This window comes from Electrophorus electricus, chromosome 4, assembly GCF_041902795.1.
Source record: "Electrophorus electricus isolate QZ-2024a chromosome 4, ASM4190279v1, whole genome shotgun sequence".
Classification (NCBI taxonomy): domain Eukaryota; kingdom Metazoa; phylum Chordata; class Actinopteri; order Gymnotiformes; family Gymnotidae; genus Electrophorus; species Electrophorus electricus.
This window is the reverse complement of record NC_137500.1, coordinates 9,132,939-9,158,960: the sequence shown is the minus strand read 5'-3', so window position 1 is coordinate 9,158,960 and position 26,022 is coordinate 9,132,939. Positions and strand designations below refer to the sequence as shown.

The following is a 26,022-nucleotide window of genomic DNA, read 5'->3' as shown; positions in this document are numbered from 1 at the left end:
TGAAACAGAACACCACTTAATGGTTTGTGAAAAACACTTTTTTCTTTTCTGTATCATATACTGCTCTGAGCACTGTGTTGCAGGAAGAAAGATTGCTTGCAGGCTCGATACAACTGTGTTTTTCATGATCTTCCTGTAGCTGTTGCAAGAGAATATACTTTATTTCTGCCTATTTGTCTGTTTCTTCCTCTGATAAAAGAAAAGCCTTCTTTACTAACCTATAATACAAAATGCTAACCGATACAGAAATATTCCACCATTGTTCACTTCTTTCTGAATAGCTAAGTTTGCATACAAGTCAAAGCTCATCAAGGGAGCTTCCTCGCTCCTCCCCCTCTATCTTGCCTTACATGGTGTGCCTCACTACACCCCCCTTTCCCCCATGTACACACACACACACGCACACATACACACACATACACACACATACATACACACACACACACACACACACACACTCTAAACACATGCCTCATACCCGCCTCTTGGTCTGGTTCAGTCTTCGCTTGCATCAGTGGTGTGAGTGTAAGGCTGAACTCAGTAGAGAAAAGCTGTGAGAAGAGGACTGCTGAGCTCCTGGACTAAATGTACCTGTGTAAATCTTTGTTGAATACGATAGTTCTGGGAAGTGTAGTGATCTAAGGACAGCTATAAGCACGGAGGTGACAGTGTTGCAGCAGTCATGTTTTGTGCATTCTCTGGCCCGGGGTCAGTCAGCAACTCACTCATGTATCACTATGGCAATGGAAAAGCGGTAAGTTGTTGGATTTCTGTGAGCTGATTTCTGTGATATTCAGTGAGTATGCTTTAAACTACTGCCATATATTTTTAGATGAGATTATTCTGTGTTTTGGCTACAGAAATTTTGTTCATATGATAAATGTGGATGAAACACAAAGTCATGCAATATAGCATATTGATTTGTGTGTATAACATGGTGTTCCTCATGTGGTTAGCCCATGTGCTTAAATTTATACTTAAGTAAGTAAAGGTGGGTTTTTGTTGGAGGGGGTGTGCGTGTCAGATTGTATGTGTTTAATTTAGTATAATTAGCATGTGAATTTAAAGCAGTTCACATCAGTGATTGTGTGCTTTCATTTCAGTTATTCTATCCTCTTTATAAAAGTGATCCTCTAAAAGTGCAGTGCTTATCACAGCAGCAGTTGAACATTTAAATGCTGTTTGGAGCCTCTGGCATTTTGCACTTTCAAGTTTCTTCCTGCTTGCTACTGCAGCATAGCTTTAAGTCACAAAACAACCTTTCCTGTATATCTCCGAAGTCCCATCCCAGCTGTAGCTGAGAGTAGGATATTTTTTGCCATGAGGTGAAATGCCCTGGTCGGTATGTGGCTGAACTCCGGCAGATGTTTTTCCCCTGTGTTCCCCACCCCATTACACCAGTGCACAGCCCCCTCTTTGATGTGCACACATGGTAAGTGCCTCCAGACGGGCACGGATGACACAGAGCAAGGAGAGAAATGAGTTGCACATGTGCAGGGCTGGTTTGGGTTTGACTGAAAATTTTGGACCAGCTAGTCAGTAAGCTTTGATGAAATGTGTTTGAGAGCTGTCCAGTCTTTCTATGCTACGAGGCTGCATTTCAGAAGACATTCCTGCACTGTGTCTCCCCACTTCACTCTAAAATGGGTTTTGTGGTAATATTTTCACTGGCTCAGACACATGCTTACTTAACTCTAAGTAGTCTTTGATGTTCGTCTTATGAAGTTCTTTGATATCTGATGAGGTTTGGGCTGTAGAATGAAGCTTTCCAAAGAGAGAGCTCCTCTCTGCAGCTTCTGAGATTGAGCCATTTGTGCTTTCATGCTGACCCATGAGGGTGAGAGGGGTCATGCTGGAGGGTGTTAATATTATTAACGGGTCACTTGGCCAGTCATTACAGACACTGGGCAGTTGGCCTGATCCTGCACCATATGCTGTGCAGTATAAGGTTGGACCCAGGCTGATATGACCGGGGCCGAATCAGCCAATCAGTGCAGGCCTTTTTGGGAAACAAGCCAATCAAGGTCAGCAACATGCTTTCTTGGTCATGTGCCTATGAATGGGACAAGCTGAATTCTCAGTGGCCCCAGCATGATCCTGATTCTAGATGACTGTTGCCCTGGCGACGCATGTGCCACTGTTGCAGTACGGGGAGGCCTGCGGTCACTTCCTGGAGTGGAAGGGAGAAGGAGAAAAGGGAGAGAAATGAGATCAAAGCACAGAGCAGGTGCAAAGCAGGTTCAGAGGAGGCTCTATGTGTTTGTGTTTCTCTGAAAGGAATATTCACAAGATAACATAGAATTTATGTAAATTATTACATAAATAATTACATTGTAATATATAGATTACATATGTCTTAAGGTATAAGATTTACATATATGTGTAATGTGTGTCCTGTTGTGTGACGGTGAATTCAAACCCTGATAGTGCCATTGCCTTAGACAGGAGTCTAAGCATAACCTGCCCTGATCTATGGATGGGCAGTCTGGCCTCATTTCCTTCTCCCTCTGTCAATCAGGGGAATTCTAATTGTAAATGAAGGTGTCTATTACAGCATGTATAGTGAACTGGGCAGGTATTCCAAATTCTTTTGTTTGTGGACAAAAATGTGATAAAAATTACATCCAAACATCTTTTTTTCCTTTATTTTGCTTTTTAACAAAGAAAGCATTTTTTATCATTTTTATACAAGGATCCATTTCCTTGTATTTAAAAATGTAGGCATATTTTAAAAAGAATGCGAATCTTTTAGGAATATGATCTTTTGTACAATATGTTACAATATGTTCCCCAGGATGTTCTTCCCATCAGTATATTTTGCTTTTCAAACATCAGGTGCACTCTCCGTCTCCAAATACGGAGGAACTGAAAAGGGATTCTGCTTCCTACTCAACGTTCAAACTGCCTAACACAAGCTTCACAAGCACTTTTTTTGGTAAACTCATATTTAATTATTAAAATATCCCACAATTTCTATCAACTGTTTAGAAGATCAGAGACTGTTATTGCTTTATCTTTATGTGTGTACTGCTTGTGTACCCATGTGCATCTATCTGACTGTATATATGTGTGTGTGTGTGTGTGTGTGTGTGTGTGTGTGTGTGTGTGTGTGTGTGTGTGTGTGTGTGTGTTGGAAGACAGAGGTCTGTTGTTGGAAAGTGTTCCTCTCTCAAGGGCACTACAGTCCCTTGGGAGAGAGAATGAAATAAGATCCTGTCTATGGTGTACCATTGCTGTTTCAAGGACTTCTTTTGGGGGGGGAGCATACACACATGCAAGCTTTGTTTACTCAGCTGTTTTGGGGGCTTATTTTGAGAAGAAAGTCAGACATTCACAGACAAACTAAAATCATTTTTGAAACTCATAAAGAAACTGAAGAACGTTTTTCATAAAGAGAAATACTTTGTACTGGATTTATCCTAATAACTTTGCTTTATAGGTTGTGTATTAAGTTTTTAAGGTTTGTTTTTTTTTGTCACACACTTCCGCTCATCCAAAGACAGTGTACAGCAGTGGACTTCTTTTTTTGCTAAAGATAATATTCATAAGATAATTTTCATGTTTCTTGTCATTTGCTCTGGATTGTGTAACTGCTGAAAAGTTTAACCTTTTAATTGCTTTTTATTGTTGCTCAGATATTTATTTTGTTTCTCTTAGTAAGTCCCTTTCTCATGCTGATAAGTGGGAACAGTCTGAGAGAGCAGACAGAAAGAAAACAAAAAATAAATCCTCAGTAGCTATTTTAGCCTGTATCTCTTATTTTGCTCAGTATGTTTTGTCATTTTCTGTCAGATGGGACAAACAGCTCTACAGACCCCTGGAGCTCATCCAGTGGGATCAGCCCATCAGGTCATGGAGGCATGCTGGGATCTTCCCCTTCTAACCAATCACAGTCTGGGAACTATGGCAACCTGCCAACACATGACTGTCTGGTAAGATTTTGCTTTACAATGTGAAAATATAGAAGTCTTGAGGATGGTATAGAAGCTTAAAAATGAAGCTTAAAAATAACTTTTTCCCAATAAGCCAAAAAGTAGAATTAATTCTGAGACTCATGGCACAATGACAATATTTTGAGGCCATGAATGTTAGCACCTTAACCAGTCTTATTGTAGCCATCATCAATAATGCATTCAACTCTGGAGAATGGATAATTGAAGTGTTCACAGTTGAGAGATGAAGTTCAGTTAATTTCATGCTGTTAATTCTTTTTAAACACCCTAATGGGAAGTTCAACAATCGACACATTTTAATTTTTCCATAGAACCTACTGCAAAGTTCAGCAGTATCTGCAGCCAGCAAGCGTCTCCCACCAATGACCTATTTCCATAGAGGCAATGGCAGCGCGTCACTTTTCTTGTCTTCACCCCACACTGTAGCAGCCAGCACAACTGACCGTTCCATGGGTAAAGCCCCCAAGACTCACACAGACTAAAATACTGTGGACTTCACAATGTTTGCTGATGTGGAATTATATTGTCTGTGTATGTGGTTTCAGGGGGTCAGGAGAACCTGGCTGCAGACCCTCACACGGGAAATGCTCTTGGAAAAGCCCTGGCTTCCGTAAGAACTCGTCTCCTACCACAAGCAGTTCTTCCCACCTATCCTTCCATATACAATATGGCTAAATTAACATAGTTAAAATGAATTGGTTCAGGAGATTTAGGATGGTGTTTTTTTCCACAGTGAGTTAGTTTGCTGGACCTCAGGTACTTGTAGATCATAGCTTTGAAGTTTTACATATTCATTTATAGTGCTTTTTCTTGCCTTCGTGGCAAATGTTATAAAGGGCTGTGCAATTCTTACTGCACAACTGTGCAGTAAAAACATCAAGATTTATGATGTCATTTTGTTTATGACATTTATGACATTTCCACCCAAGACTCTGAGGCATTCAGGACAAAAGGCTTTCCTGAGATGACAAGTTGTGCTTTTAAAATGATGTATGTGCTGTCACTGAAACCCTGCTTTACCCCATTTCTCCCCTCATCCCTTCTTCTCCTCATCTCCACCTCTCTCTGTCCTTTTCTCTTTTAGATTTATTCTCCTGATCACACGAGTAGCAGTTTTCCACCCAGTTCATCCACTCCAGGGAGATCTCTGTCACCTCTGGCTGCTTCTACAGTCTCAGCAGGTAAAATACATTAAAGAGGTCAAACAAGTTTTTCCTTCCCTTTTATCAAAACCATTAGTGACAGGTCTTCCATAATATTTCTGTAACACATCATAAATCACATAAATCTCCATTCATATAGCATTTTGAGTGTAACATATTAAAAAATATAATTTAAATTGTTAAACAGTGGAATTCTTTCTCTATATTTTTAGGAGGCAGCCAATGGCATCGATCTGCTGGACAGAAAGCACAGCCATCCAATTACGAGAACTCTCTGCAGTCATTGGTACAGCCCTCTTAATAGCATCTTTTATGCACAGATTTTGAGTAATCTGTTTTGTGCTTTTGCTTGTTTATTTGGGTTTGTGAATCCAGTTTTTGAAGAAAACAAAGCAGTTTAGAAATCATTCAATTTTTATCATATATGTTTTCTGGATTTCAGATTGAGGATAAATTGGACAGACTGGATGATGCCATTCACATCCTACGAAACCATGCAGTAGGTGGGACAAATATTACCCTGACCAATGACATGCACAACCTACTTGGACAGTCACAAAATGGACCAATCACAATGAGGCCAAACTACCCCATCTCAGGACTGGTAACAAGTGGATTACCAACAGATGTAAGTTTTCCTCATTATCTCTTATTCTAGTCATTATGTGTAAATGTTGTAAGGGTCTATGTTGTGTACAGCAGGGAAAATTGTATGAGCCTAAATATTTCCCATATGCAGAAGACCTGGTAAACACACCAACTGGATTAAAGTTATTTGCTTATTTGGTTTCTACTCTTTTTAATAAATAAACCATTTAAATAACACTGATGCTACAGTGTAATAACTACACAATACATTTTCAGTCCTCTTTTCCTAACTGGTCTGAAGAGGCCTCATAGCATTAGCAACTATGGCATTCGTTAGTTTTCAAATTCACTATAGCCTGAAGAACCATGTTAACAATGAAATCAAGATATTAAAGAATTCTAGGAACTGATATATGGCATTGAGAGTAATGGAGAGCCTAACAGTAATAACCTTGGAATTGTGGGTCCATGTCCTTGCATGACTGGAAAGCTACTTCTAATGTTTATTTTATCTACGTCTGAGTTTGTAAAGAAGTGAATAAAAAGGTGCAGACAGTGGCATATGCAGAAGAAATCAAGGGCACTCAGCTAACGCTCCTGCTTAACATTAGATGTAGTGATATTTACTTGGACTGAATAACGGAAATATAAAACTGGTACTATGGGCTTGAAATGTGGTCTCCTTTGATTTTGGCAAAACCGTCTTTCTTTACTCTTAAAATTCAGGATTTTTCAACTTCCTGGAATAATGGTATTTGCTCCCTCAGGAAAAAAAGGTGTGAGGCACCTACTGAAGAACAGCTGAAGGAATGTGTTTTGGGTGTATGTCTCCGCAGGTGTCAGCAGATGCAGGTGAGGCTGCACACTTGGCCATCCACCCCTCAGCTGTTCCTTCTGCTTCCCATCGGACTAATCCTGAAGACAGCTTCAGAGGTCCGCCTAAGCCACACTCGCCCATTGCTGCCTCTCCTGCACTCAGCTCCTTTTTTCTGCTTACCTTCTGCTCTTTTTTGTGTGTTTTGGATGGTGCAGAGTGTTTCTGAGGGCCAAGGCCATGTTTATGGACTGATTTCATTCCACTGTTTGTTTGCTGTGAAAGCTTCACCGGTGCTCATAGCTTGGTTGTGTCTGGCAGCACTGGCTGCAGGGCTGTTCTCTGACATCTCTCCAGGCTCGGTCAAAGTGGAGCCGACTGATGGAGAGCAGCTTGGACTTCGTCAGGCACACCCCAACCACCGCCCTCATTCCACCTGCCTGTCTCAGCCCTCCTCTGATGGTCTGCACTCTGATGCAGAGAGTGATACTCGAGAGCCTGAAACACCCAATGCTGACCCTGCTAGCAGGAACAGGTAATGAGCTCTTGAGACAGTAGAATATACTAGCCACTAGAGGGCAACAGAGAACCCCGATAAAAATACATCTATACAAAAGCCCGACGTTCACTGCCTACGACTGCTATAAGATTTACGATAGAAAAATTGCTCTTCCTGCTGGACATCACGACAGACTTATAAATGTCAACGCGTTCGGATATCCTTCCATACTTTTTGTCTGACCTTTCTTTCTTTTTAATGGGTAGCAATCTTGATTACTACCATGTCTGGGCCTTGAGAAAAGCTCGAAATAAGACACAAAAGCAACCTAACAGATTAACAAATGATCTGACTGCTGTCTCTTCTGCCAAATGTGAATACTTTTTTTGTCAAAATTGTTATGCAGGAATAACACAGACAAGAAATACCGGATATTTATCTGGACTTCTACTTACTTCTACTTACAACGTTTCTCTGCATGCACGCGCATTGGTGTGCGCATTGGTGCGCGTGCGTGTGCGTGTGCGTGTGCGTGTCCATGTGTGTGCATTGTGCATGCGCGTGACCATTGCTGGATACTGTGCGTGCGTACTCACAGCAGCGTCCACGATGATGAGGAGCTGTCTCCGGAGCAGAAGGCTGAGCGAGAAAGGGAACGGCGGATGGCAAACAACGCGCGCGAGCGTCTGCGCGTGCGTGACATCAACGAGGCTTTCAAGGAGTTGGGTCGCATGGTGCAACTGCACCTGAAGAGCGACAAGCCCCAGACCAAACTGCTCATCCTGCACCAGGCCGTCGCCGTCATCCTGAGACTGGAGCAGCAGGTCCGCGGTAAGGGTTCATTGCAGAGTGCTGCAACTGGGATCAGCCTCCTCATAAGTCTTTCTTCATAGGCTCATTGCCTCCATTTGTACTGAAGTACTACCCAACTGGTAACACTGATGGCTACAAACAAACAAGTAGAAATAAAACACAAAAGTTATATATATATATATATATATATATATATATATATATATATATATATATATATATATATATATATATATATGATAACAATTCCACTATCTGGTGTAAAGGCTAAAGTTTGAATGATTTGTGTTCTGTGTTGTTCTTAGAGCGTAATCTCAACCCTAAGGCTGCCTGCCTGAGGAGGAGAGAGGAGGAGAAGGTGTCTGCCCTCACTCTGGATCCCCAGGCTATGCATACAATCATTCACTCAGCACTGCCTGACCAAGGCAACAGTCTCTCTGGGCATCACTGACAGCCTTTGTGTGTGTATGTGTGTGTGTGTGTGTGTGTGTGTATGTGTCTATGTGAATCTGGGCTAATAAATGGCAGTATTTTGTGATAAACCTTTAACATTCTTTTTTTTATAGCACTTTCATAGTCATTATGTTTATAATTGACTTTAAAAAGAGAAGAACATTGTGGGGTTTTATTTTCTTTTGCTACCACGTACACTGTTTATATGTACACAAGTACCTGACAAACCAGTTTGTTTTCCCATTGATAGATTGCTGTTCAGGACAACAAAGCTCCAGCAATTCTATAGCATTATCTTCCAATAATATATATTTTATATGAGACTATGAAGCAACAATATCCAAAGAACATTTCAATGTTGTTAAAAATTACTACTTTATGCCATTAGTGTTTTCATAACCTTCAATGCAGTAGATGTGCTTGTAAACTTGGCTTCTCGGTAACTCTACTCTATGTAAACATTAGCCTTGGTATTTGCATATAACTGACAACATTTACAATATGTAATTAAATACTAATTGTCATAACTGAAGGTGAGCGACTTAGGCAGCGAGGCGAAAGTGCAAACAAATAACACGCTTTATTAAATTGTTTCTCTAAAAACAAAGAGCAAACGGTAAAAGGACTGAAGAAAAAAAGGAAGTAGAAATAATAGCTTTCGTAGGGACGCTTCAGAAGATGCAGTTTATTGCTAGTCAGGTTGATAGCCTAACACTGCGCGTCTGCAACGAGCACCTGTGAACATAGGGAGAGGCAATCAAAAGACAGGTGACAGTGATCATACTAATAGACGTGTGATTGAGAACTAATAAGTGATCTGCGTGTGTGATTGGTGGATGATTATGAGCTGGTCTGGCTGGATACCGGTTGGAGCGTGACACTGATATTTTATTATGATTTTCTAGAAATACATTTTTCCATGTTAAATGTTGTCTATTGTTTTGGTGTATACTTCTTTCATAGAGTTTTAAATAAAAATGAATGAATAAAGAAATCTGGAAATGTTCTTTATGTTAAAAAGGAAAACATGTAAGACTTGCTGTTAACAGGCACTCTAGCTTTCTAGTTTGACTAAGTTAAAAGTAAACATCTAATTAGTATGTTATGTTTTGTCAAAGAATGAATATGGAATAACTGAAGAAATTCATATAACGGATTAAACGTAATACGGTAAAAATAAATAAATAAATAAATAAAATAAAGGGGCCAGGGTGTGGATCCATAACGTTCGAAAGCAAACGAAGTCGGGCTCAGTAATGAGAATCAGAGTTCAGCTCCTCCTGTCTTTGGCAAACCGATGGTCTCTGTAAACGTGTAGGAGTGTCATCAGTTCAGATCAGTTCAGGATGAGTCCAGCTTTCGGAATTTAGAACCTTAAACTGTTTCATAGGCGTGCGTAATTAAGCGAAGTTGATAAGCTGGAGACTTCTTTAAAGCTGTCCTGAGATAAATAACGTCTCAACTTTGAAGCTGAAGTGGCTTTGGTAAGATTAACTTTTACTTCAGTTTTCACTGCGTCTGTTTGCGCTTCGTTCGTATTACTGAGTAGGAGTTTTTTAAAACGGATGATTGGCACGAAAAGGGAATTCAGAAGGCAGTTAAGAAATCTATATTACAGGATTACACATCTTTTCAATGTACTAAAATTATGTAGCGCAGTGGACCACACAGCGGACGGTTTGTATTCCTAGTGCCGCAAGTCTGAGATGTAAACCAGCTAACTCACCTGAGGTAAAATATGTAAACCCATGAGGTTATGCGACTGTATAAATCGGCACTGTGGAGAAGTTCATTTGATAACAATGTATCTGAAATAGAACAAAGTACAAGAAAAAGCAAAATCTTGCTTTGATTTTAACTGCTTATACCGAGCTGGGCACAGAAATTAGATGGGACACAATTATATTATGACCAGTATACACTGTCACTCAGTAATGATTTGTTTATTACTTGCTTATTTATCTGTTGCTTAATTACTCAAATGTAAATAGGCCTTTTGGTTATCAGCAAACTCAAGTCGACGCCCTTTTCTTTCTCAGACAAATCCAATTCGGTGCTGTTGAGGACTGAAATCATGTAGGAGGCAGATACAATAGCATAGTGTTAACATACAAGAGCATTTGTTGTCATGGTAAACCTCAGAGTTGGAGCACTGTTCAATTTCTTCTCTAACCTTGGCATTACGTGCAGCTTGGTGACGCATTAATGTACTATTGTTTCACAAGCTGATGTAAAAGCAACTTCGTCAATGTCAGCCTGTTTAAGAACATACATATACAAGAGCTGACATAAAATGGTGCTGAGAACTCCTTCATTGTTTTTCAGCATCTGCTGCATAGTGGAGGACCTCCCACACAAATTCACAATGGAATTGCATGGAAACAGTAAGCTTCAAGATGGCCACATATATTTGGGTACTAATCAACATGACCAGATGCATACATCTCATGGTGATGAGGCAGGATCTTTTGGAGTGAAAGTACAGGTACAGGGTATACAGGGCCGTCCATATGTGGTTCTAAATGGACAAGGTATGTCCTCTCAAAGTCCTGCCTACCCAGATGTCTTCTTAATGGACCAGATGCAGAAAGAGTATGTTTCGACTATGAACGGTCAAGCCTCCAGCATCCAAAGCCCTCTAATGGATCATAGATCAATAAGACAGTTGCAAATACCTTCTCCAGAGGTTCCATTGTTCACTGTAAATGGTTCACTATCCTCCCCCTTGCTAAACTACCACAGACACCCTGAGCTCCTCAAACCATATGATCCCAGGAGCAACAGTCTGGACCTGCAGGACTTTCCTCATCAGGTGAAGAATAAAGCCAACTCTGAATTAAACCAATTTAACATGACAAATCTTTCACCTGTTTGTGCACCTCACGTGATGGTAAAGAGAGCCAGGATCCCTCTGCCTGGACCTGGGAAGGAAAGAACTCAGGACCAGCTCATTTCTGGAGTACCGTCAGCAGAAAGCATACCCTATCGCCAGTCACACATCATCTGCAGACTGTCCGTACCTGACCACAGTACTGATCCAAGACAGCCCTCACAACGCATAGGCAGAGCTAGACACAGGACTCCTATGGGTCCTGAAGAGAGGAGGCGATCACGAAGTGTCGGTGAGTCCATCTCGGGCAACTCTTCCAGGACCAGCCCAGTACCTGTGGCAGTGCGAAGAGCTGAAGAAGGAGCAGGTGTTGCTCCAGCCCTGACTCTGGTCTCTGCATCTCAGAATGACTGTCTTTCAAGGCTGAGGACTGGCGAGAGCATGCTCAGGGCTGGTATAAGATCTCTAACTGCAGCTCAGTTTGAAGAGCGACAGAATGAAAGGATGATGTCACCAAGATCAGGGAGAATTATATGCAGAATGGATAGAGGAACTCTTTCCAGATCTCTTCAGCAGAATGGTGACCACTCAAGCCCTGAGAGAGAGGCCCAGGTAATCGTTTGCCTGTCCATCTCAGCACCATGAGATACATCTGTGAATTGGAGGCTAGACAGTAATTAAACAAATGTATTTGTATAATGTAATACCATCTGTAATACATAAATTTGGCAAAGAGGTATATTATTGAAATATACCTGTATTGAAATATACCTGTATATTATTTGCACAGAACACCATAGGCCTATTATGAATTTGCATTTAACAAATACATGGTGGACATAGTCTTTACTTTTAAATATATTTTTTTAGATTTTTAAACTTTTCTATAGAGTTGTACTGGTAATTAGATTATTAAATTTTGCTTCAAATAAGTCTTTATGTACATTTTTATGTTCTTGAGTAAGGTAACCCCTGATATTTTGAAAGGACAGCGAGATATTCTACACCAGCCAGGAGAAGATGCAGCCAAAGTAGTGCTGTTCAACTACCTCAAAGAAGGGTGAGAACACAAAAATCACACTAGTTATCATAGTTATTATCAGGATCTTGAGATGACTTGATGAAGCTATCTAGTAAAAATACCCCTAAAAAGTCGTAAAGCCTTGTCTAAATTGATGATAAAAATTTTGGAGAGGTTTGCACTTCTGTGATGTTATCTGATAATGTGATGTTATTTCAGCTGGTCAGACTCAAAAGTCCCAGGCTTTAGAATTTAGCACTCTCTAGTCCACATTTCCTAGTCCCAAATTATGTTTAACTCCTTGAGCTAATGCAATGCGAGTTCATCACATATACTGGATACAGACAATTACATTTCTGTCATGCTGAACCTGCATAATTCTGATTAATGTACAGTAATGTACAGTGCCTTTAACTGCTGTGTAGGAGTGGCGAAGGTGATGCAATCATCAAGCAGAAGGTGAATCTGCTGTTTGAGAAGATCCAGATGTTGAGGTTGGGCACTGTGCAAAGCATGGAGGAGGTGAGGGCTGATACTGTCAGTGATATATATGTATTCTCTGTTCTTCAGTCCTTAAAAACAAGTGGAGTATAAAAGAATTTGGAATTAGAATTATGATTATTTGTTGCTTTGGTAAGTTGACCTGTAAAAACATAAATAATATTGCATAAAAATGTGAGCTTGATGTGTGCCTTGGAGAATCTAACTTGTACTTAACTGTACTTTGAATTTAGCTCTCTGTCTCAGTGGCTGAGGTAAAAGAACTGCAGGACAGAGTAGCATTACTAGAGAGCCAAGTCACTCAACTCAAGCAGCAACTGGAAGAGGAAATTAAGGTAACATGGTTTATAACAGAAATAGTCAACTGAATAAACCACTTTTCAGTTGTGGCGAGGTCCTGTCATGTTCAGAGTTCAAAGCAAATGCAAGAACTAGCTATGGCCAGGTTTGCTGATTCTTGTGTTATAAAGGACCAAGGCCATTAAAAGCAATTTGATTTCACAGACGAGGGAGAGTCTGTCTGAGGCAAATGACAAGAGTGCAAAGAAAGTGAAGACACTGCTGGAGAAGTTAAGCGAGAGTGAACAGGAGCAAGTCTCCCTCCGCCAGCGGCTTACTGACATGGAGAAAGAACTGCAGGCCTCACTGGAAAAGTAAGAAATCTTAGCTGGACGTGACAGCATTCTGGACCCAGCGAGAAAGCATAGTACTTGACTCTTTAGTAAAAATATTTATTCAGGTGCTGAATTCCCACTGTATCAGACTAGTGAATGCATCCTTATTGCTCATGTGGGCTCGTGATTGTGTGTGGTGCAGACTCCTGCAGATGAAGAGGGAGCGTGAACAGAGTCGGGCAGAGGCGAGGGGTCTGCAGAAGCAGCTCTCCGACATACACGATGAGCTGGACAGCACCAAGAGCACAGAGCAGGATGAGAGAGACACCATTCTAAAGGTGAGGAACGAATGTTTGATGCTATTATCCCAATGTGTATTGGACGTCACACATTTTGCTTAATTGTGAATACAGGATTACTTTAAATGATGGAGGCATTTGTATTTATGTAGCTCTGACTTGGACACAAACCCTTCTTAACCTGACCTCTAAGAGCCATGTGGGATGCTCTCTCTCTCTCTCCTCTTTTTAGGAGATAGCAAACTTGCGTTTGGAGTTCCAAGAGCTACAGCAGATGCAGGAGGAGCAGGAGGAGGTGCTGCACTGGAAGGAGAGGGAGCTCACTGCCTTGCAGGGGGCATTGCAGGAGGAAATCTCTGCTCATGCTAAGGAAATGGACACACTGAAAGAGCAACACAAGGAGGAGGTGCAGAAGTTTCTGAAGGCTGCAGAGGAGTCGAAAGAGGCAAGTGAGAAGCAAGTGGTCGCACCACTCCCTAAAGTACACACATACAGCCTGTTTCTTAGCGAGCACCTCGTTCATGAGTGCCAGCATGAGAGAAGCCTTCAGCTCAGTGCGGCACCCTGTGAGTGACAGTCATCTACCCCTGCTCAGAGCATGGCATACATGGCCCAGAAGAAGGCAGAGGTGGAGGCTGAGCGCAGCACGAGCCAGGCCCAGGTGCAGGAGCTCACCCTAACTAGAGACCAGCTCCTCGGCCAGGTCGACAGCTTGGAGACCCAAATCACCAGCCTCAACAACATCATCCAGCAGGCCAAGCGCCAGGAGAACCAACTCAGAGAGCGCCTGGAAGAACTCATGGTGAGGGTGAGGGAGGAAGTGGAAAGACAAAGACAGGAGAGATAAGAACAGCTAGCTACAGCAGAGGACAGTAGTGCTTTACTGTGAACAAAATCTCAGTTTACTGTAAACATGAATGTCCTGACCCTTAAATGTTGAATAAAAATTGCACTAAAACATGAATAAAGAGTTTATTGTTGTTAATGTTTCAACCAGGAGGAGAAACAGAGGCTGGAGGAGGAGTTTTTTGAGGTGAGACAGCAGGAAGAGGACATGTGTGGTGCTAACAGAGCTTTGACCAGACACCTGGAGGACACACAGGTGAGACTCATATACCTATTGACATACGGAAATACGTGATCAAACACTGCTTTACCATAGTACAAAGCCCTTGCGCCATCTTCGGAGGGAACGAGGAGGTGGGCATGGGCAGCGGTGGTGCTGAGACGTCGGCGCTTTTACCTGCTCTTCCCATCCATAGAGTGAACTGAGCAGGATGAACCAGGAGTACCGCCAGCTGAAGGAGAGGCTCAGGGAGGAGGAGAGACATGCGGAGCAGCTCACGCACAGCAAGCAGGGGCTGGAGGAGGAGAGGAGGAGGCAGGACAGCGCCTGTGAGAAATTGCAGCAGGAGGTGAGAGGAGTTGCGGTATGAGGAAGCACAAATGTTTCTGACTCTCGGTGTTTACGGTTGGGTGTAGATGATGAAGGCAAACACGTTTGATGTTTTTAAAATGGTTGCTGAATTTGACCTTAATTTGTCCCACTTGCCACCCCTTTCCATCTCCTTTCTTATTTTCTTACTCTTTCTCTTTCTGTCTATCACTCTGTAGATCAATGCAGTGCTGTTGGGTTCTGAGAGGGAGACTCAAAGATTACAGGATGAGGTGGATGAGACCAGAGAGCAGAGTGTGAAGGAACTTGGCATACTACACACACAGCTCCAAAGCACACAGACTGAGCTGGAGAAACACACACGTGCTGCACTGGATTGCCAGAAAGAGGTGTTTGGCAGCCATCCATATGCACACGTCTCTTTCTCATATACACACACAGACACACACACAGACACACCCACACACACAGCCTCTCTCGCTTTTGCGGTCTCTCTCTCTCACGTGCACAAACACAAATGTCTCCCTCCCTTTCTCTTTCACATGCACAAACAGACACACACTGTCTCTCCCCCCCCCCTCACGTAACACACACACACACACACACACACACACACACACACACACACACACACACTGTTACCCTCACCCCCCCCCCCCCACGCTCTCACACACACCGTGCAAGCAGGGTGCGGTCAGTCAATAACCATATGGTAACACTTATTGACCCTGAAAGAGAAATCGCTGAATTACTTTCCAAAACAGAGTGAGAGAGTGAAGAACAGCACAGCAAGACCAGTAACTACAAATCAGTAGACCAGTAACTACAAATCAGTAGACCAGTAACTACAAATCAGTAGACCAGTAATTACAAATTTACAAGGTTAAAGTAACTAATTGTTGGGTTAAACCAGAATGATCTCGTAGGAAAAAGAAAAATAATTTAAATCTGTACAGAATGTTTAAAAAACATTTTCCAAACTCTGTGACTAGCTGTAGTAATATAAAAAAAGCAAACCATTAATCGTGTGTGTGTGTGTGTGTGTGTGTGTGTAGATGTGTGCACTGGAGGCTGAGCTGGCCCAGCGTGAGGGGGAGTTGGAGCAGGCAGAGGCAAAGTGTAAACAGCTGGAGTGTAGGGTGGAGGAGTTGCAGGAGTGCAGCAAGAGTACCCAGGATGACCGAGACAGACAAGTCAAACTCATGGAGGTACATACCGACACACACCCAGACCCACACGCATTTACATAGTCACAGACGCCTGTGCTCATACGCATCTGATGACAAAATAAAGCAACATTTGAACAATGACTACATACAAGGAATGTTAACTTGGTGTTAATTTTGTTGGCAGCAGCAGTGGTCATATAAAAGTAACTTCTTATCTTATATAAATATTAGGAGTATTGGGACAAAAAATCTACCAAAATCATAACCTGGTTTTGACATGTATTGATCCAGGATAAATACCTCACTTTCTCTGTGGTCTTTGTGTGTGCGTGTGTTTGCGTGCGTGTTTGGGCACGCATTTCTATGTGTGTGTAGGCACGGGTAGTTCAGCTACAGGAGGCTCTGTCTGACGAGCATAACAGTGGTGGCTTGATGATGCAGAGAATGGAGCGTGTCCAAGAGCAGGTGTGTATGCTGTGCAAAACTGAACACCACTCCTTCACGGATCCCAGCATCGAGACCATCATGCTCACTGAACCGGACGTCCTTCGGCTATGGAAAGATCCTCCTCGCCATGTTTCCCAGTGCATCCACTGTCTCATCACCAGCTTAGCTGGTTTATCAGGCATCAGGCCGTGGAGGAGGTGGAGAAGTGGAGCCTTACAAAGGGCTTCTCTGAGTATTTGCTTTCAGAAAAGCCTACACTCAGCAAATAAGCTCTGAAATACTGGTTTCTAAGATAACACACATGCACTCATCAGTTCACACATCACTGGATATGTTGATACAACAAGACAGATCTTGGAGGTGGATGTCTCCATTTCTTGTTCTTTTTTTAATCTTTCTCTCATTCACTTTTTTTTTGTCTTGTCTGATGTCAAGAGGCGAGCTGAATAGTGGTATGCGGATTAACTGATAAATGTTAATGGATTCCAAGTCTTGGAGTCTATATAGGCCTTGAGTGCCATGAGTGGCACCTGTTGCTGTTCTTTGGAACTGCTCTATGTTGGTCAAATTTCTTCATTTTAAATCTTGTGTTGGATAAATGGTGCACTGTTTGTAATGTTTATAAAATAAATATCATGTGGCAAGACAATTATATTGTATGAGGGCTTGATCAGGGTGTTTATGAAGTGTGGATGTCATTTCACCCCTCAGCATCCTTTTGTAGAACTTTCATATCTATAGTTTTTCTCTGTTCATCTATTCTCAATGCTTCCTTTTCTCCTTCACCATTCTTGAGGTTTTCCTGTTCTACATGTTTTGGTTGATAACTTCCAAGCTGCTGACCTGTCTGTGTGTGTGTGTGTGTGTGTGTGTGTGTGTGTGTGTGTGTGTGTGTGTGTGTGTGTGTGTGTGTGTGTGTGTGTGTGTGTGTGTGTGTGTGTGTGTGTGTGTGTGTGTGCGTGCAACAGGTAGAGCAGATAAGAGCAGAGTTGTTGCAGGAACGGGCAGCTAGGCAGGAACTGGAGTGTGACAAGATCAGCTTGGAACGACAGGTAAAGATTCTAATTAGCTCCATGCATGGAATCAGAGCAATACTGGCCACACAATTCATCCAGTCAAAAGTGCCAAAGCAGCTTCCAGCATAATAATTACTGGCTTTGAGTTGGAAACTTCTCTGTACTTGCACAAGTTAAAAATATGGCCCTAAAGAGTAAATGCTCTTTCACATAGATGATGCACATTTATTCCCCACAGCGTTCAGTGGACTGTGTTTCAGGTTAGATTACACTGTAATGTATAACACAGTACCATTTTTCTACCATGTCTAGAACAAGGACCTGAGTAGCCAAGTGTCCCATCTGGAAGGCTCTCAGAGGTCAGGCCAAGAAGGCCTTGTGTCCAGACTGGAGCTTCGTATCCGGGAACTGGAGGAGAGACTTCTGGAAGAGGAGAGGTGAGGGAACATAAACTAAAAGCTACAGCAATATACAGGGTCAAAATACTTAAACCTTATTTGGTTTCAGTGACTATTTTTTATTGTCATAACAGATTTTGGTGTATCGGCAAGCATTTGGCTTGTGATATTTTGCTTTAGTTAATGGCTCAATTCCCCGTTTAAAAGATCAAATTATGGGTGTCCAATCTATATCTAAGCAGTGGAATGGATATGAATCAGATAAGTGAAAAAAGATTAGAAACTGGAAGTCAGACATTTAAAGAAGAGTATCAGATCCACCTACCTTAGCCTCAGAGGATGTAGGGGAATGGTCATATTGGAGCAGGCTTCCTGTGACACACAATGCATATGCGTTCTTGGCCTTGCATACTCATGGCATCGTATTTCATGGGCAGGGACAGCAGCATTCTGCAGCAGGCCAACCGCAAGCTGGAAAGGAAGATGAAGGAGATAACCATGCAGGGCAATGACGAGCAGCTCTCTCTGCAGAACCAGAGGGACCAGGTGAGTGGTATGGGACGTTCTACCTGGAGCACAGGGCACACCTTGAGGGATTATAAGATTACTCTTTAAAAACAGCCATGTTTAGATTTCTTTGGGAGCCTCAGAGCCAGCTTTGGAGAGATGTCGGCTCTCAGAACCTATTCATGTGTTTTATAATTTGGTTACATCTGTAAAAAAAGGCCAATGAGAGAATACAGTCATTCAGAAAATGCACTCCTGTATAATAATAATAAACATAAGATGCCATTTTCAGTTTTCTGAAATTGCAAATCTGTCTTAATATTTTAATCTAGACATTCTGGTTTTAGTAGGGTATCAGGTGGAACGCTTGGAAATCCATAGCTCTCTTTTTAAATGGCTTTTTCAGTTAATTGTTCGACTGAAGACGCTGAAAAGGCAGCTGGACGAGGCCGAGGAGGAAATCGAGAGGCTTGAGCACACCAAGAAGAAACTCCAGAGGGAACTGGATGAGCAGCAGGAGACCAACGGGCAGCTCCAGTGCCAGCTCTCAGCCCTGAGGACAGAACTCAGGTCCCACCCCAACACAGCCACCCATCTGATAGTAAAATGCTTGACGATACATTTAAGATACAGTAAAGATTTTTTCCTTATTAAACAAAGCTAATTAAAAGCCATTACAATATGTGATTACATATTTTCATTAATGGTTAAGTGATGGAAATTAATCCAAACTCTCTAGGGCAGTAAAGGCTGTAGGATTGTGTATGGTTTTCCCTCATTAGCATGTGAACTCTTGATCTGTGTTTTCTTCTTGTAGGCGGAAGAAAAAGCCAATTCTGACGAGTTTGGATGAGGATGAGGATGAGGAAGAGGAAGGGAGCATGAGTTCAGTCTGAGAAAGTGTAGAACACATAAGAACTGAATTTTTACTGCTTATTAGACATAATGCTCATTTTCGTTCATTGTAAATCAATAGGTCACAACCACGTTTTCACGTTTTTGTCATCTGTATTCCTGTTGGCAGCAGTGCAGTTGTGAATAATGAAACTGCCTCTAATTAACAGTGTTATTACTGTGTTTTTCTGCCCCCTTCTGGTAATATAAAGGAGGAACTTCATCATATTGCTTTCTATTGAGTTCTTTGATTCTACCTGAATCCTAGTTGACATGTTGCTTAACTCTGGGAAGGATTTCCTGACGTTTTCATGTTCTGCAGAACCATGCAAATACTTGTGACCTAACTGCATACTACCATTATTAAGGGATTTAAATAAAGTCAATTTTTCACACTCGTCATATATATTCAGTCTGTTTCAGGTTTAAGTAAGTTTATATCTCACACTAATTCATATGACTGTATGATTTGTAATCTATAAAACCATAAGGCTATATGTCCAGTAATATATAAATTACTCTGGATATCTTTTGTTTACACATTAAAATTTAGGCCTAGTCTTGCTGTCATTGTCATTAACAACCAAACATGAATATACTAGACCAACAGCAACCCTAACATTATATTCAGATTTTGTATCATAAGGATGAATCACATGGTAACAGCAGTTCTATTGGCCTGCCACTTAGTGGAATGACATGAGGCAGCTCTAACAGATCAATGGCCCATCGTAGGAGTGCTCAGTCTTGCTGGACTGAGAGGATTTCATGTAGTTGAGCTTAGATCTAGTCAGACAGTGTGTTTGGCTGGACTTGAGAGGAGTAGGAGTGTGTGTGGGTGGGTGGGTATGCATTTTCTTGTGTCAGACTGTGCCCAGGAGAGAACCATGATGCAGCACTATGCTCTTAAACATGGAATTTTTAAAGAGTTCTTGGCGGAGTTTCTTGGGACCTTTGTGTTGGTGGTGAGTCCTTGGCCTATATTTAATAGGAGTGAACTGAACTGTATGAGTTGACAGGTCATTGCAAGGTAGTTCCAAGCCTGTAGTGCAAATGCCCAACTAGGGTGGTCTTTGAAGAAAGTGAATGAATGGAATATCTTCAGTCAGATAAGCGCTCTCATATTGTGTAGTCACAATTTCATTATTACTGTTAGTTTGATTCTCTGCATAATGTATTGCATTCCACTTGAAGCATCTTTATAAAAATGTAGCTCTTGTACTTAGAATATTCATCCTGTTCTGTCGTGTATGTGTGTGCTGTGCTAGTTGTTTGGCTGTGGGTCTGTAGCTCAGACCATGCTGAGCAGGAATATGCTGAGTGAGTCTCTTACTATCCACCTTGGCTTCACCATTGGACTCATGATGGGCATTTACGTCTCTGGTGGGGTCTCAGGTAAATTAACATGTTTTAGTTTAAATCTAAAATACATTTTTCTAAATTAATATTAAAGCTGAGTTACTATTGGACACACCTCTAAACACATCATAGTTTCATAGCTTAGTCACTTTTGTTTACGCATGGTACTAGCTAAAAGGCCACATGCAGTCCTGAATCTGCTTCTTGAAATTACCAATACATCAATAAGTGCCAGTGTATGTTTGCAAATAAAATTATATAAGTGGCAGAATACACACATAGTATATATCACCAAACTTGCTAACTGCTTCAGTATTGTGGCATAGAGAGTCAAGTTTCTTTTTAAACTATTATTACTATTTTATTTATACTTTTTTTAAATAAATAAACAAAATACGACATGTATAAATTTTACCCCTTAAATACATAAAATAAATCTTCATTTACCCTTTAAATACATCAAATAATGTTCATTCATTAAGTTTCAATTGGTTCTTGTGGCTAGAGTATAGATTAATTAAACCTAGCCAACCATAATTTCTGTTTTTCTCTGAGAGGTCACTTATAACCTTGGGCAACTAGCACCCAGCGCACTGACAGACATGTCAATCTGTATACACTCACTGCATGTGCAACAGCTCTATTGAGAAGTATCATGAACTACCAACCTAGGATTTAATACCAATCTTATTACTTGTCAAGACAGCAGGTGTTTGTAATAATATAGAATAATGTACAATTAGACTGATGTAATTTGGTGTTTTCTACATCTGTACATCAGGAGGTCATTTGAACCCAGCAGTGTCCCTGGCCATGGTTATACTGGGTAGACTGAAGATCTGGAAGTTTCCAATTTATGTCCTCGCACAGCTCCTGGGAGGGTTTGTCGGGGCTGCTGGAGTGTTTGGACTGTATTATGGTCAGTGAGTTTTTAGACTGCATTATGCTCAGTGAGTTTTTGCACTGTATTATAGTCATTGAGTTTTTGGACTGCATTATGGTCAGTGAGTTTAGGCTGTAACACCCAGTGGCGTCTTGTCAATCTTCTCATTCTCATTCTAGAAGTACAGGAGCCAAGAGTGAATGGTCTAAGACCGAAAACAAATCAGAGACCTGAAAATTTTTTTAAATAATAAAAGACAATAAAAGAGCTGTAAAGATCTAGTACATTCATTTTAAGCACTGGCTTCAACTGTTTCATACACTTATTTTTTATTGCTAAACCTTACTTGATAGTACATGCTCCAATAATACTGGTTTAGTCATTGGTATAAAGTTAATGCATGTAACCATATATTCAGGGCATAGATGCATTTGTAACAGAATATTCCCACAATAGGTCTATATTATTGCTCTCAGTTATCCTTCCCATGTTCTCTGAATGGCAGGTGTGTTGATTAGTCAACATTAAAATAAATCTTTAAATAAATAAATAAATAAATAGTAATTTATTTTTTTTCAATTTTGACAGGATATACAAAATAAGGATAATGCACATGGCCTTATTTTTTTTTAATAGTGTTTTATGGCAAGTGAAAAAAAGCACGTGGGAGAACCACTGCAAATGGGGAATAAACACTGTGCAGAATTATTTTCTTATGCAACACTGTGATAAAGCTCTGCAGGTACTGAATATAAATATAAATAATCTATTACATGCTGTTTCCTCAGATGCCTTCATGGATTTTACAGGTGGAATACTGTCAGTAACAGGCATCAGTGCCACTGGACACATTTTTTCCTCCTACCCTGGACGACATCTCACAGTGCTTGGAGGGTTCGTGGACCAGGTGACGACTTTACCTCAGCTGTGTGTGCATGAGCTTGAGAACACTGCTTTTTACCATAAAATTACAAATGATCAGTTTAGTAATGCCAGATTCTGGCAGTACCTTAGCTTGATGGCAGCTATAGACTTTAGCCTGAACAGTGGTGCTTGAAAGTTTGTGAACCCTTTCTGAAGTTTTTATATTTCTACTTAATCAAACAAATGAGACAAAAATATTAGACACTTTTATTTATTTATTGAGGAAAATTATCTGTGATTGACAAAAGTATGTGAACCTTTAGGATTATCATATAATTTGAAATCTGAGTCAGGTGTTGTCAATCAATTGGATGACAAGCAGGTGTGAGTGGGCACCCTGTTTTATTTAATATAGGGATCTAGCAAAGTCTGATCTTCACAACACATGTTTGTGGAAGTGTATCCATGGAATGAACAAAGGAGATTTCTGAGGACTTCAGAAGAAGAGTTGTTGATGCTCATCAGGCTGGAAAAGTTAAAAAAAACTCTCTCTAAAGAATTTGGACTCTACAGTCAGACAGATTGTTTACAAATGGAGGAAATTCAAGAACGTTATTTTTCTCCCCAGGAGTGGTTGACCAACAAAGATCACACAAGAGCAATATATTTGGTTTAAATTTGGTTTAAAGAAGCATTCTGTTTGGAGAAGACATGGTTTGGTTTAAAGAAGCATCATGTTTGGAGAAAGGCATCATAACCTCATCCCTTCTGTGAAACCAGTTGGTGGTACTATCGTGGTTTGGGCCTGTTGCTGCATCTGGGTTAGAACAGCTGGCCATCATTGATGGAGCAATGAATTCCAAATTATACAAACAAATTCTAAAGGAAAATGTCAAGCCATCTGTCCATGAGCTGAATCTCAAGAGAATGTGGGCCATGCAGCAAGACAATGACCCTAAGCATGCAAGTCATTCTACCAAAGAATGGTTAAAACCAAAGTTAAGATTTTGGAATGGCCAAGTCAAAGTCCTAACCTTAATCCAATATAAATGTGATAGAAGGACCTGAAGCAAGCAGTTCATGGGAGGAAACCAACATTACACTGTTTTGTGCAGAGGAATGGTCCAAAATTCCTCCAAGATGATGTGCAGGACCAAGGGGTCACACCAGATACTGAAAAAAATATTCACATACTTTTGCCACTTACAGATATGTAATATTGGATCATTTTCCACAGTAAATAAATGAGAGCATAATATTTTTGTCTCATTTGTTTGATTTGGTTCTCTTTTATCCATTTTAGGATTTTTGACAATCTGATGGTTTTAGGTTTATGCATAAATATAGAAACTTCTAAAGGGTCCACAAACCTTCAAGCACCACTGTATGTACCAGCAATAAGGATAAATCATTTTTGACTAGATAATGAAGCCATTTATGTAAACAGTGCTGAATAAGGGCATCGGTCAAATGCCTAAATGTAAATGGGCACCTCAGCACCTTCACCACTATTGGAAGAAATGTTGTCTATTTTATGTATATAAGGTATTGTAAATGATTTGTCAGTTATAGGCACTGTTTGGTCAGGTTATAGGACATTTTGCACTTTTGAACTAAACTGCCTGCTTTGTACATAAAAATAAGCTAGTGGCAATTATTTTTATTTAGGCTAGACAGCGCATTTGATGTTTTGCTGTGTTGTATGAATGGTCTACTAGATTAGACCCTTTGAGCTCTTCATAGGAGTTTATTAATGATTCTCTTCATGACGTTCCATCTGCAAAATAGGGTTTGGTTCAACTTTTAGTTCACAGTTTGCCAGCTGTTTTATCACATACAAACCCATTACTCAGCAGCTCAAACAGGCACCATGTGAAGCACTGAAAGAATCACATCACCGCGTCTCTGAACAAGAATGTAAAGCATGTCTGCAAGACCATCAATTAAGAGAGAACTGCAGCATGAATGCTAATCAGTACCACTAATTCTACCACATAAGTGCACCCTACACCTAAACTTAATCTATACAGCCAGCTATTTAGCGAACTTCGAGTAGTTAAGTAACAACATTGTTGAGCAACAAACATACTGCTTATTACCCATAATACACACACTAAGCCCTTATGTTTGTCACTGTTATTTCAGACATTTTAAGCCATTTACTCAAACCTTACACTGTTCCCCATTTCGTTAGCTAATGTTTTATTTTGTTATTTAGGAAATTTTGGTTAATGTGTATTGATTGTCTACTTTATTCACAGTGCATGCACCAATTAGCTCATTTTGAATCCCATTAACCTACTTCTGTCTGTTCTTATCCAGACATGTAATTGCATTAGATTGATCATGGAGGTGCAGGCTAGGTCAGTAGGATTATACAAATAAGGTTACACCCTAGTAAATGTTGAAAATATTAAAATATTTAAATTGACACCATTTGAGACAATATACATAAAGAGTGGCAACCTTAATGGATGTCTGCACCCAGAGTGGAAGCTGAAACTGAACACTAGTCTAAAACAAACCACTTCTGTCCAGACACTGAATTTTGTAATTACCAGAATATTTGCAAAAGTAGTCTCAGATTAGAGAGTGGAATGAAGGATAATGCCTCTCCCATCTCTCCTACTGCAGGTGATTGGAACAGGCTCGCTGGTGTTGTGCATCCTAGCCATAACTGATGGCAAAAATATAGGAGCTCCAAAAGGAGTGGAGCCCCTGGCTATTGGCCTGATCATCCTGGGCATCAGTGTCTCCATGGGGATGAACTGTGGCTACCCAGTGAACCCTGCCAGGGACTTGGGGCCCAGGCTCTTCACGGCTGTGGCTGGCTGGGGCATGGAGGTGTTCAGGTAGCGCTCTCTATTCCAGCTATTCTTCATTCACTGGAACTGAATGGAACAGAATATATGATTGGTTGCAGGGAACTTTCATGAATACACACACTCAGCAAGCCTGTGCTATGGTGTGCCAAAGAGCTGGGTCCCACTCTCATTTCCACAAAATCCACACAAAAAAAGGGAAAGACAAACTACAAACCAAATTCTCACCTGTCTTCATATCTTTCTGTCCCCAGCACTGCGGATTACTGGTGGTGGATCCCAGTGGCCGGACCTTTGACAGGGGGCATTACAGGAGCTGTAGTATACTTCCTCCTGATCGAGCTTCATCATTCCAACCACTCCGAGAAAGCAAGTGAGGAGTCTGAGAAAGATGAGGATGAAGATGAGGAAGAAGACAGCAGCCTGAAGGACAAATATGAAATGATCACTATGAGTTAAAATTACAATAGCTGACTAAGGACAAAATGAAAATGTCCCTCATTGTAGTGGAGCTTATGAGTACAAAATAAGTAAAAATCATATTTCATGAATATAGTCAACTGATCCTTAGTATATTTTCTTGCTTCAACTCATTCACTCTTTTTTCTCCAACATTTATTGTTTATCAGTTGTTAGAAAACAAGTTGAGATAGGGATTAAAGTAAACAACCTGTTATTATACAGGATAGGACTGTGCTTTAAACATTGTTACATGAAAC

The 26,022-nt window shown here is 40.9% G+C and overlaps 3 protein-coding genes across 6 annotated transcripts; all 3 read left to right on the top strand.

Moving 5' to 3' along the window:
* Window positions 1-497: 497 nt before the first annotated feature.
* Window positions 498-9,267, top strand: LOC113571804 (transcription factor 12-like). Of its 3 annotated transcripts, none has more exons than XM_027000941.3 (12): window positions 498-754; window positions 2,836-2,935; window positions 3,793-3,932; window positions 4,265-4,406; window positions 4,499-4,563; window positions 5,038-5,134; window positions 5,329-5,402; window positions 5,559-5,744; window positions 6,541-6,637; window positions 6,876-7,053; window positions 7,616-7,848; window positions 8,136-9,267. In XM_027000941.3, exons 1-12 carry the CDS (start codon window positions 683-685, stop codon window positions 8,279-8,281), a joined length of 1,530 nt encoding a protein of 509 aa, XP_026856742.3. In that variant the 5' UTR covers window positions 498-682; the 3' UTR covers window positions 8,282-9,267. The 3 variants fall into 3 exon arrangements, with proteins under 3 accessions (XP_026856742.3, XP_026856740.3, XP_081568357.1); XM_027000939.3 differs by having other exon boundaries at window positions 6,840-7,053; XM_081712231.1 differs by having other exon boundaries at window positions 498-796; window positions 6,840-7,053.
* Window positions 9,268-9,590: 323 nt separating this feature from the next.
* Window positions 9,591-19,773, top strand: LOC113571869 (cingulin-like protein 1). Of its 2 annotated transcripts, XM_081712224.1 has the most exons (19): window positions 9,591-9,767; window positions 10,609-11,725; window positions 12,079-12,173; window positions 12,560-12,656; window positions 12,869-12,970; window positions 13,140-13,288; window positions 13,452-13,587; window positions 13,781-13,993; window positions 14,144-14,350; window positions 14,546-14,650; window positions 14,811-14,963; window positions 15,163-15,333; window positions 16,000-16,152; window positions 16,489-16,578; window positions 17,529-17,612; window positions 17,889-18,013; window positions 18,412-18,520; window positions 18,888-19,051; window positions 19,299-19,773. In XM_081712224.1, exons 2-19 carry the CDS (start codon window positions 10,649-10,651, stop codon window positions 19,375-19,377), a joined length of 3,309 nt encoding a protein of 1,102 aa, XP_081568350.1. In that variant the 5' UTR covers window positions 9,591-9,767; window positions 10,609-10,648; the 3' UTR covers window positions 19,378-19,773. The 2 variants fall into 2 exon arrangements, with proteins under 2 accessions (XP_081568350.1, XP_081568351.1); XM_081712225.1 differs by lacking the exon at window positions 14,144-14,350.
* Window positions 19,774-20,150: 377 nt separating this feature from the next.
* Window positions 20,151-25,762, top strand: aqp9a (aquaporin 9a). Its single transcript, XM_027001059.3, has 6 exons — window positions 20,151-20,340; window positions 20,644-20,770; window positions 21,516-21,653; window positions 22,406-22,524; window positions 25,116-25,333; window positions 25,558-25,762. The coding sequence occupies exons 1-6, from the start codon at window positions 20,224-20,226 to the stop codon at window positions 25,760-25,762; spliced, it is 924 nt and encodes a 307-aa protein (XP_026856860.3). The 5' UTR covers window positions 20,151-20,223.
* Window positions 25,763-26,022: the final 260 nt, after the last annotated feature.